Source organism: Hyperolius riggenbachi, chromosome 12 (assembly GCF_040937935.1).
Source record: "Hyperolius riggenbachi isolate aHypRig1 chromosome 12, aHypRig1.pri, whole genome shotgun sequence".
Classification (NCBI taxonomy): Eukaryota; Metazoa; Chordata; class Amphibia; order Anura; family Hyperoliidae; genus Hyperolius; species Hyperolius riggenbachi.
In genome coordinates this window covers 229,734,568-229,753,573 of record NC_090657.1, presented here as the reverse complement: position 1 = coordinate 229,753,573, position 19,006 = coordinate 229,734,568, and the positions used below count along the sequence as shown (strand labels likewise).

Here is a 19,006-nt window from a genome sequence, read left to right as displayed (position 1 = left end):
AAGTGGGAAGAGTTTTACTTACTTCGTTCTGAGTGTGGGAAATATAAAAAAAAACGACGTGGGGTCCCCCCTCCCAGACCTCTTTAACCCCTTGTCCCCCATGCAGGCTGGGATAGCCAGAATGCGGAGCACCGGCCGCGTGGGGCTCCGCACCCTGACTATACCAGCCCGCATGGTCCATGGATTGGGGGGTCTCGGAAGGGGAGGGGCAGCCAAGCTTTCCCCTCCCCCTCCGAGCCCTTGTCCAATCCAAGGACAAGGGGCTCTTCTCCACCTCCGATGGGCGGTGGAGGTGGAGGCCGCGATTTCCTGGGTGGGGGGTTCATGGTGGAATCTGGGAGTCCCCTTTAAAAAGGGGTCCCCCAGATGCCCACCCCCCTCCCAGGAGAAATGAGTATAGAGGTACTTGTAGTACCCCTTACCCATTTCCTTTAAGAGTTAAAAGTAAATAAACACACAAACACATAGAAAAAGTATTTTAATTGAACAAAAAACATAACCACGAAAAAAGTCCTTTAATATTCTTAATTAACCATTAATACTTACCTGTCCCTTTAAATAAATGATCCTACGCAATATCCTCGGAAATGTTCTATCAGTTACAATGTAACAAAGTTATTACAATGTAACAACTTTGTTACATTGTAACTACGCCGCACCCGACGTCACTCACCGCCACCGCCGCCGCCGCGTCTGCGCTGCAGGACCCGACAGAGCTCTGAGCTATAGCTCAGAGCTCTCGAAAGCATCTTTGTATTTGGGCTCCAAGGAGCCCCATTGGTCCTTAGCAGACCAATGGGGTTCCTTCTGATTTGAAGGAACCCCATTGGTCTGCTAAGGACCAATGGGGCTCCTTGGAGCCCAAATACAAAGATGCTTCTCAGAGCTCTGAGCTATATAGCTCAGAGCTCTGTCGGGTCCGTGCAGGACGCTAAGTCCCCGCCGGCTCCGCTGCCCTCCCCGCCTCTCCCACATGTCACCCACATGTCACCCACATGTGGGTGACATGTGGGTGACAGATGTGGGCGGGGTGGACAGCGGGAGCTGCGGGGACTTAGCGTCCTGCATGGACGCGTATGCGGCAGCTGAGCGGCGAGTGGCGTCGGGTGCGGCGTAGTTACAATGTAACAAAGTTGTTACATTGTAATAACTTTGTTACATTGTAACTGATAGAACATTTCCGAGGATATTGCGAGGGATCATTTATTTAAAGGGACAGGTAAGTATTAATGGTTAATTAAGAATATTAAAGGACTTTTTTCGTGGTTATGTTTTTTGTTCAATTAAAATACTTTTTCTAAGTGTCTGTGTGTTTATTTACTTTAACTCTTAAAGGAAATGGGTATGGGGTACAAGTACCTCTATACTCATTTCTCCTGGGAGGGGGGGTGGGCATCTGGGGGACCCCTTTTTAAAGGGGACTCCCAGATTCCACCATGAACCTCCCCCCCAGGAAATCGCGGCCTCCACCTCCACCGCCCATCGGAGGTGGAGAAGAGCCCCTTGTCCTTGGATTGGACAAGGGCTCGGAGGGGGAGGGGAAAGCTTGGCTGCCCCTCCCCTTCCGAGACCCCCCAATCCATGGACCATGCGGGCTGGTATAGTCAGGGTGCGGAGCCCCACGCGGCCGGTGCTCCGCATTCTGGCTATCCCAGCCTGCATGGGGGACAAGGGGTTAAAGAGGTCTGGGAGGGGGGACCCCACGTCGTTTTTTTTTTATATTTCCCACACTCAGAACGAAGTAAGTAAAACTCTTCCCACTTGGGGGAATCTATGAAAATAATACACTATTGTTACCTGTGCAAAAAAACCTGACATTTTCCGCATTTAAAAGACATTTTCGCCCTTGAAACTTAAAAATCGATTTTCTCAAAAACTATAAGGTCTTTTTGAAAAAAAATGTTTTCCTCTTATTCCCACTGATCCCCTTAATATACCCTGGGAATTTGGTGTTCCTAAACTTTAAGCAGGCTTTGCTATTAACCGTTAAAGTCGGCGGGTTTTTAAATGTTTACATTTTTCCTTTGAAACTTTAACATCGATTTTCTCAAAAACTATAAGGTCTTTTTGAAAAAAATTTTTTTCCTCTTATTCCTCCTGATCTCCTTAATATATTCTCCAAATTTGAGTCTCTTAGCATTTAAGGGGGCTTTGCTATTAACCCTTAAAGTCGGCGGCTTTTTTATATTATACGGAGCGTTACGGTTTAACGCGAAATTACGGTAGCGTTCAATGCGAAATTACGGCATGATACGACTGTAATGCGAAAATTACGCGAAAATTACGCTTACGCGAAATTTCGCGAAATCCTTCTTCATTACGATTATGTACTTACGGCCATAATCGTAATTACACTAATTACGCGAAATTTCGCAAAATCGTAATTAGGTCATTACACTCATCTCTAATTGTGTGTTAGGGTTAGGAAAGTGGGCACAGCCAACACCAGCCAAATACATAAGCGGGCAACGCAGGGTCATAAGTGGGCGGAGACAAATACAAATTTTACTGGGAAAAAGTAAACAGCAGCCATTCTTACACTGTTAATGGTAGGGTTCTCAAACTTTGCACAGTTGGTTACTGGGTGACTGGGGTTAACATTCAGAAAAGTGGGTGGAGCCTACAAAAAACAATCAAAAATTACCTATTATTTTTCAGGGGAATATTTCATTGCTGCCATCCTTGCACTGTTAATGGCACAAACCTCAAAACTGGTACAGTTGATGATTGCGTGACTGGGGTTTAAATTTATATAAGGGGGTGGAACCCCACCCCCAAACAGCCAATCTGATTTGTTTCATTTTAATGCAAGTTATTGATGCTAAAGACGGCAAAGCTCACAAACTTGGTCATTGAGTAATTGAGTAATTGTGTGTTAGGGTTAGAAAAAGTGAGTGCAGCCAACACCAGCCAAATACATAATCGGGCAATGCTGGGTCATCAGTAGGTGGAGACAAATACAAATTTGACTGAGAAAATGTAAACTGCAGCAATTCTTACACTATTAATGGCAGATTTGTTTAATCTCAATGCAAATTATTGATGCCAAAGAAATAATTGTGTGTTAGGGTTAGAAGTAATAGGAGGAGCCAACACCAGCCAAATACATACCTGAACAATGTTAGGAAATAAGTGGGTGGAGAAAAATACAAATTTCATTGCGCAAATGTAAACTGCAACCATTCTTACACTGTTAATGGTAGGGTTCTCAAACTTTGCACAGTTGGTCACTGGGTGACTGGGATTAATATTCAGAAAAGTGGGTGGAGCCTATAAAAGCTAATCAAAATCCACCTATTGATTTTTAAGGGGAATATTTAATTGCTGCCATTTTTGCACTGTTAATCACCTGTACCTGGTACAGTTGGCCATTGGGTGATTGGGGTTCAAATTCAGAAAAGGGGTGGAGCCACATCCAATCAGATTAATTTTATTTCCATGCAAATTATTGATGCCAAAGACCGCAAAGCTCACATACTTGGTCATTAAGTAATATATATATATATGTACATACATACATTTCCTGCACTTCTTGTAGTGCTGCTGCAGGAGGATGAGGGTTGTGTTGTGGCTGGTTGCTATGGTAACACAGGTGACCAGTAAACACAAGAGGGTGTGGCCCATTATGACATCACAGCAGCAGCTGCATATAAGGGCAGCACAGCCCAGCAGACTGGCAGTCTTGTGTTGGCGTGAGCAGCGTGAGCAGCTAACGTTGAGCAGGATATCTTTGTTTTGTCCTCGTGTGACAAAATGCTTTGTGGATTGTTCCTTGTTGTGGGACTTCTAGTCCTTCTTCAGCCCTCTTCAGGTAAGGCGGTTTATGAACATATGGCGGATGGCGAGGGTGGAGTTTAGTGGACATTTCCCAGGGTTAGTAGCAGGGGAGGGAAAGAAAGGCAGATATGAAAAAAGGCGCCTGGAAATCACCAATAGTAGATTATCAGTAAGTTTACTGATTTTCTACTCTTGCAGTGCTAATAGTGACAGTAAAATGTTAGTAATACATGCTGATAATTTACGAAAGCTAAACCAAATCCTACTCTCACTCTGAACCCTCCCTTCGCTGGTACCTAACCTGAAGACCTGAGCCCACTGACGCAGCTGTGCACAGTAGTATCCGCTTCTGTCCGCTTTTCAGCATCTGTAACATGATGTGTTGCTGAAAAGCGGACACAGCTGCGCACAAATGCGTTAGTGGGATCAGGCCATAACCACTCCCCCCGGATGCCTAACCTTAACTACTCTGCACCCATGCCTGATCCTAAACACCCCCCACCCATGCCTAACCTTAACCACTCTCCACCAAAGCCTAAACACCCCCCACCCATGCATAACCTTAACCACCCCCCACCCATGCCTAAACACCCCTTACCCATGTCTAACCTTAAACACCCCCACCCATGCCTAATCTTAACCACCACCCATGCGTAACCTTAACCACTCTCCACCCATGCCTAATCTTAACCACCCCCACCCATGCCTAACTTTAACCACTCTCCACCCATGCCTAATCTTATCCACCCCCCACCCATGTCTAACCTTAACCACTCTCCACCCATGCCTAATCTTAACCACCCCCCACCCATGTCTAACCTTAACCCCCCACCCATGCCTAACCTTAACCACTCTCCACCCATGCCTAATCTTAAACACCACCACCCATGCCTAACCTTAACCACTCTCCACCCATGCCTAACCTTAACCACTATCCACCCATGACTAATCTTAACCACCCCCACCCATGCTTAACCTTAACCACTCTCCACCCATGCCTAAACACCCCCCACCCATGCCTAACCTTAACCACTCTCCACCCATGCCTAATCTTAAACACCACCACCCATGCCTAACCTTAACCACCCCCCACCCATGCCTAACCTTAACCACTCTCCACCCATGCCTAATCTTAAACACCACCACCCATGCCTAACCTTAACCACTCTCCACCCATGCCTAACCTTAACCACTCTCCACCCATGCCTAAACATGCTCTAACCTTAACTAAGCTTCTCTCCACAGCTAACCTTAAGCTTCCCATTAACATGTAGCCTTTACCACCCCCCCCCCCCACTCCAAATCTTAACCACCCCCTTATCATCAACCCATTGAAGGGGTTCTGCTGGTAAGGGGGGGGGGGGGGGGTTATAGCGGTGACATCCTGCCAACACTGGTAGCCTCTACCACTTCCACCCATGCCTAAATTGAACCACTTCCACCCACAGCTACATTGACCACCAACCCCACATCTAACCTCAACCGAGCCCCCAGATGGCTGACCTTAACCTCCCCATGCAAATCTAGTCTTAACCATCAACCCCCACATGCCTAACCTTAACCACATCACTAAACATAATCCTGCTAATGTACGGGCACCCATCACCGGCAATGTGGGGAAACTTGAGCATCTGTTATTTGTAGCCATATTTTGCTTTGCAGACGGCCCGATGCCTGTTATTTAGCGGACGTTTGCATTTCCCCACATTGCTGGTATTTCAATGGGCTCCTACGGCAGTGCCCACATTTCTGCTGATTAGCGGGCGGCCATGTTTTCTGTTTCCTGAGGGGAGGGTGGGACTTTCTACTAGTAATGACAGTTTATTGTGTATTAGTCTTCTAGAATGATTTCCTACAAGCATTCCACTGACCATTGTCTCTCTTTCCTTCCTACAGGTGTGGATGTCACCTCCATTAGTTTGGTCCCTGAGGAGATGGCTGTGAGCGCGGGGTCACGCCTTGTGATCCCATGTCGCTTTAACACCAGACCGAACAAGAATAACGTGGAGATGGAGTGGGGGATGGTGCCCGACAATGGGGGAGAGTACAGAGCTCTTCTTAACCTTAATGACGGCGCAGTGATCCATCGTGACCCGCGTACCGCGGTCATCAGACGCCTGGTGAGATCCGGGAGCTGCTCCCTGACAGTCAGTCCCATCACGACTGAGGACAGCGGCTTCTATGAGATCAACCTCCGCGTCGATGGTCACGTTTATGAACCCGCTCCGATCGTACACGTCAGCGTCTCTGAGACTTCAGGTAAGCGATATACAGCATGAAATGCTGACACTGCAGCACTGTTTATCATGATGGGGGAGAGAAAGCTGGGGATAATGTGGGGGAGTAGTGCAAAGCAACCAGTCACAATATTTGTGTGAAAAATAAGGGTAACTTCTGATTGGTTGTTCCTTTTTTGTTTGTTTGCTTTTTACGCCCAACAATGAGTCTTCTAGTACATTGTATTTACATGTTGTATGTGGAGGTGGAGCTGCAACCCTACATCTTCCATAGGAGGACCTTCCACCTCTACTTTACTGCCCAGCATTCTCCTCTCCCAGTGCAGTGAGGCCCCTTTCACACTGAATAGAATTCGCCTCAGTCCTGCGGGATTGGGACTTCACATTGGTTGCACATCTAATGCCTTGTTCTCTGCAACATGCTATATCTATCATATTCTTACACTCTTAATGGCAGAGGCCTCAAACTTGGTACAGTCGGTCAGTGCGTGACTGGGATTCACATTCTGAAAAGGGGTGGAGCCACAAACAGCCAATCAGATTTGTTTCATTTCAGTGGGAACATTTAAATTGTTGATGCCAAGGACCACAAAGCTCATAAACTTGGTTATACAGTGACTGTGTGTCAAGGTTTGAAAAAGAGGGCAGAGCCAACAACTACATTTTTTACATGGGAAAATGTATACTGCAGCCATTCTTACACTGTTAATGGTAGGGTTCTCAAACTTTGCACAGTTGGTTACTGGGTGACTGGGATTAATATTTAGAAAAGTGGGTGGAGCTTAAAAAAGACAATCAAAATGCATCTGTTGATTTTCAAGGGGAATATTAATATTGCTGCCATTCTTCCACTGTTAATGGCAAAAGCCTCAAACCTGGTACAGTTGGTCATTGGCTCACTGGGGTTCAAATTCAGAAAAGGGGTCAGAGACACAAACAGCCAATCAGATTTGTTTCATCTCACTGGGAAAATACACATTTTTGATGCCAAGGACCCATAAGCTGACAAACTTGGTCACTGAGTTTCCAGGTTACAAAAAGTGGGTGGATCCAAAAACAAATTTCACTGGGAAAATATAAACTACAGCCATTCCTACACTGTCAGGGTTCTCAAACTTTGCCCAAGTGGTCATTGGGTGACTGAGATTAATATTCAGGGAAGTGGGTGGAGCCTTTACTAGACAATCAAAATTCACCTGTTGATTTTCAAGGAGAATATTTAAATTGCTGCAATTTTTACACTGTTATTAGCAGATGCCTCAAACCTTTTACAGTTGGTCATTGGGTGACTGAGGTTCAAATACTGGAGAGGGGAGGAGCCACAAACGGCCAATCAGATTTGTTTCATTTCTATGGGAATATACAATTTATTGATGCCAAAGACCCCAACGTTCCAAAACTTGGACATTGGGTGTTTGTGTGTTAGGGTTAGAAAAAGTTGGCATAGCCAACAGCAGCCAAATACATACCCGGGCAATGTCGGGTCATCAGATAGTATACATATATATATAAAATCGGACGTGTGTGTGCCTCGACCGGTTTCAATGAAACTTGGTATACAGATCCCTTGTTACTTGGGATGATATGAACCACTTCCACCCATAGCTACATTGACCACCAACCCCACAACTAACCTCAACCGAGCCCCCCCCCCCCCCCCCCCCACACACACACACACAGCTGACCTTAACCTTTGCATCCAAATCTAGTCTAAACCAACAACTCCCACATGCCTAAGCTTAACCCCCTCCCAGGTAAAAATAATCCTGCTAATTTACATGCACCACCGCAGGCGCCCATCACCGGCAATGTAAGGAAACGTGAGCATCTGTTATTTGTAGCCATATTTTGCTTTGCAGACGGCCCGTTGCCTGTTATTTAGCAGGCGTCTGCATTTCCCCACATTACTGGTAGTTCAATGGGCTCCTACAGCAGTGCCCACATTTCTGCTGATTAGCGGGCGGCCATGTTTCCTGTTTCCTGAGGGGAGGGTGGGAGGGACTTTCTACTAGTAATGACAGTTTATTGTGTATTAGTCTTCTAGAATGATTTCCTACAAGCATTCCACTGACCATTGTCTCTCTTTCCTTCCTACAGGTGTGGATGTCACCTCCATTAGTTTGGTCCCTGAGGAGATGGCTGTGAGCGCGGGGTCGCGCCTTGTGATCCCATGTCGCTTTCCTGTTAGACCGAACCAAAATAACGTGGAGATGGAGTGGGGGATGGTGCCTGAGAATGGGGGAGAGTACAGGGCTCTCCTTAACCTGAATGACGGCGCAGTGACCCATCATGACCCGCGTACCGCGGTGATGAGACGCCTGGTGAGATCCGGGAGCTGCTCCTTGGCAGTCAGTCCCATCACGACTGAGGACAGCGGCTTCTACAAGATCCACCTCCGCGTCGATGGTCACAATTATGAACCCGCTCCATCCGTATATGTCCGGGTCTCTGAGACTACAGGTAAGAGATATACAGCATGAAATGCTGACACTGCAGCACTGTTTATCATGATGGGGGAGAGAAAGCTGGGGATAATGTGGGGGAGTAGTGCAGAGCAACCAATCACAATATTTGTGTCAAAAATAAGGGTAACGTCTGATTGGTTGTTGATTTTTGGTTTGTTTGTTTTTACGCTCAACAATGAGTCTTATAGTACATTGTATTTACATGTTGTATGTGGAGGTGGAGCTGGGTTGAGGGATGTCAAGCTGCTTATGTCCACTTTCCCATAATCCTCTGCAACCCTACATCTTCCACAGGTAGCCCTTCCACCTCTACTTTACTGCCCAGCTTTCTCTGTCTGCTTTGTGTGTAACACTAACTCCTCTCCCAGTGCAGTGAGGCCCCTTTCACACTGAATAGATTTCGCCTCTGTCCTGCGGGATTGAGACTTCACATTGGTCGGTTGCACATCTAATGCCTTGTTCTCTGCAACTTGCTATATCTATCTTTCTTCTGTATATTTGTGTGTGCGTGCGTGCGTGTGTGTGCGTGTGTGTTTGCGTATGTGTGTGTGTGTGCACGTATGTGTGCATGTGTGTGTGCGTATGTGTGTGTGTGTGTGTACGTGAGTGTGCGTGTGTACGTTTGTGTGTGTACGTGTGTGTGCGTGTGCGTGTGTGTGTGCGTGTGTGCGTGCATTCATGTGTGTGTGTGTGTGTGTGTACGTGTGTGTGTGTGTGTACAGTGTGTGTGTGTGTGTACGTGTGCGTGGGTGTGTGCATGCATGTGTGCGTGTGTGTGTGTGCGTGCATGCATGTGCGTGTGTGGGTGTGTGTGCATGCATGTGCGTGTGTGTGTGTGCGTGTGTGTACGTGCGCGTGCATGTGCGTATGTGCGTCATTGAGTGACTGTGTGTCAAGGTTAAAAAAAAGTGGGCGGAGCTAGTTGTTTATATATTTTCAGGGTGTAAGGATTCAGAAAAATTATAGCTCACTAAAGGAAAAAAAATAGTTTTGGAGACACAATAATAGCTGCTAACATTGACTGAAAAGAAAAGTTGCTGATAAAATATGATTTTCTAACTTTGTTTTCCTTTGATGGAACTGGTATCATAACTCCTGTTTTTAAATTGTTTATTGCTGTCGTTGTTTCCATGGATTTTCTGCATCACCCACAACATGAAATGCAGATAAAAAAAGGCAGCTCTCTTAGCAGTGTGAAGAACCTCTGTGTGGCCTATACTCCTGCCTGAGCTCTTGTCATAGAGATCCAATCACTTCCTGGGATGCCACAGGTGACAGGAAGTGAGGGATATCTCCAGGGATGACACAGACAGCAATAAACAGCGTCACAGAGGTTCTAACTCTCCCCTATACTCTATAAACTTAGAAAAAAAATCTATCTTTAGCTGCACTTCAAGTAAACCAAGCAGAGGGCGCTGTAGGGAGATAGAGACATACGCTCTGCATTCAGGGGGCAGCTTCAGTGCTTTGTGTGCTGGGTTTGTGGTGTCCATAATGACCAATTTTCTATACAATGGAACTCTCTTAGAACTTGGTATTTATTCTGTTTTAGGGTTACACTGATCTAACCACACATATGTTGTTTTTTGTCTTGCAGAGGCCTCCCCTGTAACAGCTGGACCTGAAGAAGTAAAACAGAAAAGAAAATTGAGCAAGGTGACTACACCAGGTAGCAGGGCAACAACGCCAGTCAAAAGGAAGTCAACAATAGAAAACTTCCTCCAGGAGCTCTTCAAACTGCCTACTGATAAATGGAAGGCGGCACAGAAGATCTACCGGATCACGGCATTTTTCCTTTCACTCGTGTTACTGATAATTAACATAGGAGTGGGAATCTACCTATACAAAACTGCAAAGTACTACAAAAAGGATAACTTTGTGTTACTAGAGGAAGGACTTTCGAGAAAAAGCTCCTCTACATCATCATCAGAGGGTGACATCAGCCCTCTGCCACCTGCCTTTCCGGAGTATACTGCCATCAGGCACTCTCCTGTACCAAGAGCCACCCCAAAACCTGCAACTGCCAGCGTGATCCCCAAACAAAGTGACACGACTGTGCCATCAGGTGGCTCATCAGCTTCTTCATCAGAAGCATCAGATGACACTGCGACATCTACACCCAGTGTCACCTCTGCCACTAGTGTGCTATCAGTGAGCAGAGAAGAAGACCACCTGGCAAGCACCACATCTATGCCATCAGAAGGTCCAGCAGCTCCTCCGGCAGCCGTCACGCCTGTAAGGGTCCCTACAGGGTGCTCTGCAGCCATCATACCTGCAGGGCTGTCCGGCAGGAGCTATCCCGTCGTCGTCTTCTTGCATAAGCTGCCATGCAGGGAGGGACGACGCGACAGGTGTACATGTACACCAATCCAGGTGGTCTACCCTGCTACCAGCTCTTCACCGTCCTAGAGACTGACTAGAGACTATCACTAAAGCTCCGGGTGCTACAAAGGCAGAATAAACAATAAAAAAAACTAAAAATGTGCAAATGTCTCTTCCACTTTTTATCATATAGAGTAGGAGTAAGGTGTAATTAGATCTTGTGAAGCATCTATCATTTTCTAAAAGCGTAAATACAAGCGTTCTCCATACAGGAAAAGAAGGGGGAGATCCTCGGATGGTTTTATCACATCGGTGCCCCTGCTGAAGCCCCCCCCCCCTCCTTCCTAGGTTATTTCCGGCAATAGTGAGGAGACTCTGTCCAGCAGGTAGTGTTGCACGGTCTACCCCCGATCACAAATTTGAGTAAATCCGGCCACGGCAGTATCGAAATCCGGATACAACGTGATCGTGATCCGGATTTGAAACGGTATTCTGAATTCGATTTAGCCGTGATTGCCTGTAGAATCTGTGATCACGGCCGTGATCATGGATTTGACTTTAACGTTAATAGCAACGCCCCCGTACATGCTACAATCACCGAAATTGCATGGATTGTAAAGGTGAGAAGTGGCTACAATGTAAAAAAAAACAAAAATCAAAAAGAACTTTTAATTTTTGAGATAATCAATTTTTAAGTTTCAAATGAAACAAGTATTCGTGATTAAAACCTGCCAAAACCCGCCGACTTTAAAAGCAAAGCCTCCTTACATGCGAGAAACACCAAATTTGCCAGATATGTTAAGTAGGAGAGTGGGGACAAGGGTAACATTTTTTTTTCAAAAAGACCTTATAGTTTTTGAGAAAATTGATTTTAAAGTTTCAAAGGAAGTTTCATAGGATTTCATAGTAAACATTTAAATGCGGTAAACCCATTAACTGTCATTTACTGCATTTAAATGTAGCGAGCTTTTACAGACTCAGAATACATGGGAAGAGACACATCAAGACTATCTCAGTTCTGCACTAATGGTATCGCCAACATCAATGTTTCGGTTCACGAACGCAAACCTTCTGCAAACGTTTGCGAACAGGCGAACCGTGATAAGTTTCTTAAAATGTTCTAACACCTGGACAGTGGCGTGCCAGAGGGGGTTCCTTGGCAAAAGTTCCATCAAAAATTAGTTTATGCAAAGTCGTGTTTTAATCTCTAAAGGGCAGAAATCACATGACACTGCTACATTTGTGGGATAAAGTGCTAAAGAGTAGGCCTGGTTCACACTGACAGACAAAAGGCAGCAGAGGCCAGAACGTTGTTGGTATGGCATATACATTACATACAAAAATGGAAGTTTTTGTTTTTTTTTAAATGTTTGTTGCAGCCGCTGTAGCAGAGGCCAGAAGGATGTTATCACGGTATATACATTACATACACAATTTGGGTATTTTTGAAGAAAAAAAAAACAACCAAAAAAAACGGTTGATGCAGCCGCTGTAGCAGAGGCCAGAACAATGTTGTTATGGCCTATACACTACATACAAAATGTATTTATTTGTTTGTTTGTTGCAGCTGCTGTCGCAGAGGCCAGAATGATGTTGTCATGGTATATACATTACATACAAAAATTCAGTGTTTTAAAAAGAAAATGTTTGTTGCAGCCGCTGTAGCAGAGACCAGAACAATTATGTCATGGCATATACATTACATACAAAGTCGAGGGGCACTTAGGCTTTCCACACCTCCCATGGCCACGGGTTTTCTTTCCCTGGAGTGACAAAATGGCTAGAAACGTCCCTGCATGGCATCTCGGCGCCACTCAGTGAATGACGGCTCTCCCTGCACCGGCTAAATTCAGGGGTGGGGTTAAATACTATTCCCCCTCCGAATTGTAGCAACTCAGAGGGAGATGTAATTCAGGGTACGGCAGCCGCCAGAGAGGCGCGCAGCATAGCATTGCTGCTATGACGGCGCCCAGCTTTGGCGCGCGGTGCTCAACGCCACAATAACCTAATTTGGAAAATGTGGGTTAAATGTGAACAGACAGAGACTGTTTGCCAGGAACTGCTCACCTGGTGAACTGTTCTGCAATCCCTAAAAATAACTTCAAACCTCATTATCCACCTCTAGTTCCCATCTGTGCCGGTGATCTCTGATGTGCTGGGATCATCAGTGCACTACACAACATCTGGATGGATATTTAAGAACAACACAATAAAACTTGCATATTTGTTCTAGTTCAGTAATGCACCCGCAATCAGGGGCATAACTAGAAATCACTGGACCCCACTGCAAAACTTTGGATGGGGCCCCTTTGCCCTCCCCCCCCCCCCTCCCCTTGCTTTGGAAGGAGACACCTCATTCTCTTGTTCCTACCACTGGCCAGTATACCCACGTTTTTTTAATTCGGGATACCCATAATTTTGGGCCCCGTACCTGAGTACTCTTTTTATGTTTTTTATGATTTTATGGTTCAGTTATCCTTAAAGTGTAATTGTCGGGCATAAAATAAAAAATAAATTCTTTATTTTTATCTGGTAAACAAGTAATAAGGATGCTAACCAGGCAATCCAAAAGTTACAATCATCATTACTTTTCTTGTTTATAAATGATCATTCCCCAGTTTACCTGACTCTTATTTGGTACGTTGTCGCACAAAGGAAGTTGCAGGGCATGCTGGGTTGTCTCTTTTTTGCTTCTTTATTTCCCCTCAGACTTAACTAATGTACAGAAGCAAAAAAGGACAACCCAGAATGCCCTGCAACTTCCTTTTTGTGTACCAAATTTTGTGTGTACCATATAAGAGTCAGGTAAACTGGGGAATGATCATTTATAAACAAGAAAAGTAATAGAGATTTTACCTTTTGGATTGCCTGGTCAGCATCCTTATTACTTGTTTACCAGATACAAATAAAGAATTAATTTTTGATTTTATGCCTGACAGTTACACTTTAATAAAGCTAACAACAGAAGAAAAAAGACAGTCGAGAGCCCCCGATAGTGTATTACTGTTGTATAAATGGCATATAAGTGAAAGGACGATTGGAATTATACTCACAAGTCTGGGTTGCCGATATAGGGCAACCACTTCAATCGCAGACGAGGAGATTAGACCTGTCCTCGCTCAGGCTAAAAAGTCGCTCTCCGTAGAAAGAAAAAATGAGGGTGTCAACACCCATCCACCAGGTGGATCAAAATGTAGTATAATTTACAGAGGCGCCAATAGAGTAAAATAGTAGCAATTAAAATTCAAATAAAATATGTGGATGTTGAGGGTGGACTCGCACCACATAAAACACAAGTACTAATTTGCATATGATACCAAAAAATATTAATTTATTAGATACTGCCAATAAAAACAATTTGCAACGCGTTTCACGGGTCCCAAGCCCGCTTCATCAGGCAAAAAAAATTATATATGCAAGCAGGAACAACTGAAATATAAACACAAAACAAAATCCATATGTAACCAGCCAAAAGGATATAAAATGGTCATCATCAATCAGCATGAATTTAGCCACTCATGGTGGACATATATATATATATGTATATACAAGTAAACTCAAAATCAATTAAAGCTTAGTTTATCACATTCTATTACAATCGCTTTAAATACCTGTCATCTTAATATAGTAGTATGTGCGAACACTAGCTAGTATAAACAGTGATCATTTTGGTCCTAGATATATAAACAAATAAACTTATGAGCCGATGTATTCCCATATTATCATGATGAAATAAAGTTTTGTGTGTACCAAAATACATATAGAGTTGTCGGCACAATCCCCACATATATAGAAGGAGATTTGGACCGCTATAGAGACACAACGGTATTTGCCCCTGTCTATGCTAATAAGAGCATAGTGCCCTCAGTATAGTTGCATATTGTATGTGCTATCAGATGATAGGGACCGTATCGTTGCTGGTATAGGTGAAGAGGGAGCGAGAAGGGGAAAGACCAGGGGGGGGGGGGGGAAAGAGAATAAGAGTAGGAGGGTTAAATATAGTAATATAATTTAGGACTTACCAATATCCTTGTGTGGACGAGTGTGGCGCCTTTGCTGCCGGTTGGCGCCACACTCGTATCTAAATGTGCTTTGTGGGATGACGTTAAGGGAAGGGGGCGCGGCTTGTGGGCCGGGAAACACCGTGCTGCGCATACCGCCGTCAGAGCGGAAATGCGCTGACTGAGGGCAGGATGGTGCCGTCGCCATCTTTGTTGTGGGCATGTTGTTGGTATAGCATACCTGTCTTGCGCATTCTGCTAATCAGAGCGGAAGTGCGTCAGTATTGGGCAGATAACCTGGTAGCCCTCTTCATTATGGGCATACTATCAACATATGCATGCAATCTGCTCCCTGGGCTCTAAACGAGCGGAGGTGCGTCAGTTAAGATAAGGACGGCTGGGCTGCCCTCCAATCTAGGATGCTACCCTACCTGGGACGCAGGGTTTTGGAGCATCCCTTCTACCTTATTGGTATAAATTATATATCGTATAATAGAATTCATATGGACATCTATTCATTAGACATTAAACCCAAAAAGGGGGGGGGGGGAGGGACTCTGAATATAAATGTGATAAAGATAAAAATAAAAATAAAAATAAAGATAAAAATAAAATAAACATTAAAATAAAATTAAAGTTAAAATAGTGAAAAAAATGAAAAAAAGCGAAAACATTGAGTAACCAGCAATTGTCTAAAATTGTATCAAATATAATACCTGCACGCAACGAAAGGAATGACATCCCTTATATAATTATAAAAATTATATAAACATAGTAAAAATACAAAAATTACATAAAAGTACATAAAATATACAGAAGGATTCTTTATCTTAAAAAAAGTTTGTGCATAAATATACACGAATGCACAAACTAATATCCTTTGCAGGGAATAATTAAAAGAGAGCGAATGATGTGAGCCGTCTTGAGTGTTATATCTAGAAGCGGAACACACTGAAAATGTGGGGAGAGGGGGTTGTGGCTATGAATGGGTGGATATCACCCCATCCTATTGGTGTCTGATGTACAGAGGGAAGGGGAGGAGGGTTATGTGGAAGATGTGCCTGTGCAATCAGAAAGTCTTTTCTAGTTGTTCATTGAGTCCCAGGGGTATGAGTGTTTTTAATGTTTGGATCCAATATATCTCTCTATTTTTCAGTATTTGAATTGCATTCGGCCTCATGGGATTTATGGATTCCAACGCTATAAAGGAAAGCTTCGTCACGTCTCTACTGTGAGTCTGGTCAAAGTGTCTTGATAAGCTATGGGTGGCGAGCCCTTTCAGGATGTTCCGTTTATGTTGTCCTATTCTTTCCCTAAGGAATTGGCTAGTACGTCCTACGTATTGTACCTGACAAGGGCAAGTGGCAACATAAATCACAAACCTTGTGTCACAATCTATATGGTTGTGTATGGGGTAGATAGTGTTGTCACTGTAGGATACAATATGATCAGTGATAGTGACAAAGTTACATGCTAGACAACGTTTTCTGAGACAGGTGAAGGAACCTGTTGGTAGGCTCTCCACCTTACTTTTTGATTTCAGTTTACTAGGAGCCAATATACTCCGGAGGTTGGGCGCTCTCCGGAAAGTCATGATGGGCTTATTTGGGATGTGTTCCCGTAGGTAGGGGTCCTGTTGTAAAATTTCCCATCTATGGGTAAGGATATTTTTTATGGCCGTGTGTTGGACATTGTATTTGGTATGAACCGTAGTATATTATCCGATTTGGTATCTTGTGAACTGTATTGGGTCGTTTGTGGTACTCTGTGTTCTCTTACTTTATGTTTGGCATTCTGTATTAGTTTTTTCGGATATTTCCTTTCTTTGAATTTTTTGACCAGTATTTTTGATTGTGTTTCGTAATCCTGAATATCTGTACAATTTTTATAAATACGTTTGAATTGGTTATAGGGGGTATTGTTTGTCCAAGGTTTGTGGTGAAAACTGCTAAAATGAATGTAGCTATTAGAATCAACTGGTTTGAAATGTGTTTTAGTTTTGATGATGTTGTTGTTGTGGAATAGGACTAGATCAAGGAATTCCAAGGATGCGCTACTGTATTGTGATGTGAAAAAAAGTTTTGCCCTATTGGAGTTGAGGTACTTGACAAAGGATGGGATGAGTGAAGTATCTCCTTGCCATATAAATACTAAATCATCTATGTATCGCTTGTACATGATGATGTGATCTCGAAATGGATTATTGTTATGGATGTAGATGGTTTCCAATAGCCCCATGGCTAAATTGGCATAACTAGGCGCAAAGCTACTACCCATAGCTGTGCCCCCTATTTGTTGGTAGGTGGTATCCATAAAGGTAAAATAATTGTGTGTGAGTATGAACTCAACGCATTGTAATAAAAAGGTTTTTTGTTTTTGGGGCATATCTGGATCAGATTGCAGGTAAAATTGTGTGGCTTCAATACCAAACTCATGTGTTATGCTAGTGTAGAGCGCTGAGACATCGCATGTCAGCCAGGTGTAATCAGATTTCCATTCATAACCTCTCAATATGTCAATAAGGTGTTGCGAATCTCTCGTGTAGGACTCTAGTTTGCGTACGTGCTTTTGTAGAGGTTGATCCACGAATTTAGATAGGTTACTGGTTAAAGAATTAATTCCGGACATTATTGGTCTTCCTGGGGGATTGTGTAAGCATTTATGTATTTTAGGCAAATAGTAAAAATATGGCGTGGTGGGATATTCTGTAACTATAAAATTCCTTTCGTTTTTGGTGATTAATCCTTCCATAAAAGCTTCGTTAATGAAGGTTTTCAGCTCCATGTTATATATAGTGGTGGGGTCTTGTATAAGTGTGGTATAGCTGATGGGGTCCTGGAGTAGGCGGAGTGCCTCCTTTATGTAGTCTTTCCTATTGAGTATGACTATACCCCCTCCTTTATCCGCTGGTTTGATCACTAGGTTGGTATTGTTTTTTAAGTGACTAATAGCCGCTTTCTCGGATGGAGTAAGGTTGGATTGAAAGGTGGTGTGTTCGTGGCATAGTTTTTGTAAGTCTTCAAGGGCCAATGCATAAAATGTTTCTATGAAGTTTCCTTTAGATGCGGTTGGATAAAATCTGGATCTGGCTTTGAGGGAGGTTGTTATGCACTTCTCTAGGGTTAATTCTTGGTCATCAATTGTTACAATCGGTATACCTGGTTCCTGTGTCTGGATGATTTTAGTGGTTTTGTCTATCTTTTTTAATGCAAAATGTCTCCTTAAGGTTAATTTGCGTATGAAGGTATTTAAGTCAGCAAAAAGTTCACTTAGTTGGGCCATGTTTGTGGGACAGAAGGATAAGCCTTTGCTAAGTAATTTTGTTTCGTTTTCCTTTAATATATGGTCGGAGAGATTGAAGATCGATTTGATCTCACAATCAGTGGGTGTAGTTATGTTTTGTTTCTTTTTCCCTTTTCCTTTTCCCCTTGATCCTCGTTTTCGGAATTTCTGTATGATCGTTTTCGGATACTTTTCGGTAGAAAGATGGTATGTGTTGCTTTTGGACTGGGAAGTTGTGTGTGTAATGAGTCCGGTGGGTGATTCGTGAGTGTAGGGGGAAGATCTAAAAAAGAATTCGATTGTTCGTTCGGGCTGTCTGGTACAGGGTTGGTGGAGGATGATGGATCCTGTTCTAATGTGCTATTGTTCGGCGTGTCAAGTAAGGATAAGGGGGTTGTGTCCTCTTGAGTGTTGGAAGTGCTGAATTGTGTGAGATTGGTTTCCTCCGTGTGCGAATCGGTGTTTATCCGGGGATTCTGAGGATTCGGCGTCACGTCCTCAGTGGTTTTGGTGGCAGGGTTCAGCATTGAGGTGGTCTGGGTGTTCGGTTGGGCAGTTTCCGTACAAGTAATGCTCCCTTCTGTGGTAGTACAAGTAGTCGGGGTGTGGGGTGTGGAGGTAAGACTTGATGGATTCATAGTATGTCTGAACAAGGTGGGGGGTGATGGGCCTTTGGTAAAGTTGTATTTAGGAGAGTTTAGGGGGTAGATTATGGGTTGTATTATGTTCTTGTGTTGTGCCGTATTAGCCAATTGGTTAGTGATTTTTGGTAGGTTATTCTTCGTTTTTCGTGGTTTGTTGTTACTATTTTTAAAAATAGAGGGTATCGTGTTCTTGACAGTTGGTAAATTTGAAAAGACAAATTTATGTGAATGGGGTACAAAGGAAGTGCTTGTTGGGAGTGTGATGCCATGATTTCCCC

The 19,006-nt window shown here is 43.8% G+C and overlaps 1 protein-coding gene across 1 annotated transcript; it reads left to right on the top strand.

Moving 5' to 3' along the window:
- The first annotated feature begins 8,176 nt into the window (after window positions 1-8,176).
- LOC137541295 (uncharacterized) lies at window positions 8,177-10,951 on the top strand. The gene is made up of 2 exons (XM_068262541.1): window positions 8,177-8,474; window positions 10,077-10,951. The coding sequence occupies exons 1-2, from the start codon at window positions 8,225-8,227 to the stop codon at window positions 10,886-10,888; spliced, it is 1,062 nt and encodes a 353-aa protein (XP_068118642.1). The 5' UTR covers window positions 8,177-8,224; the 3' UTR covers window positions 10,889-10,951.
- The last annotated feature ends 8,055 nt before the right edge of the window (window positions 10,952-19,006 follow it).

Excerpts from the sequence above, each read along its gene's own strand:
- LOC137541295 (XM_068262541.1), top strand. The coding sequence starts at position 8,225 with ATGGAGTGGGGGATGGTGCCTGAGAATGGGGGAGAGTACAGGGCTCTC. Across the intron at positions 8,475-10,076 it reads CCGGGTCTCTGAGACTACAG|AGGCCTCCCCTGTAACAGCT; the intron begins GTAAGAGATATA and ends TTTGTCTTGCAG.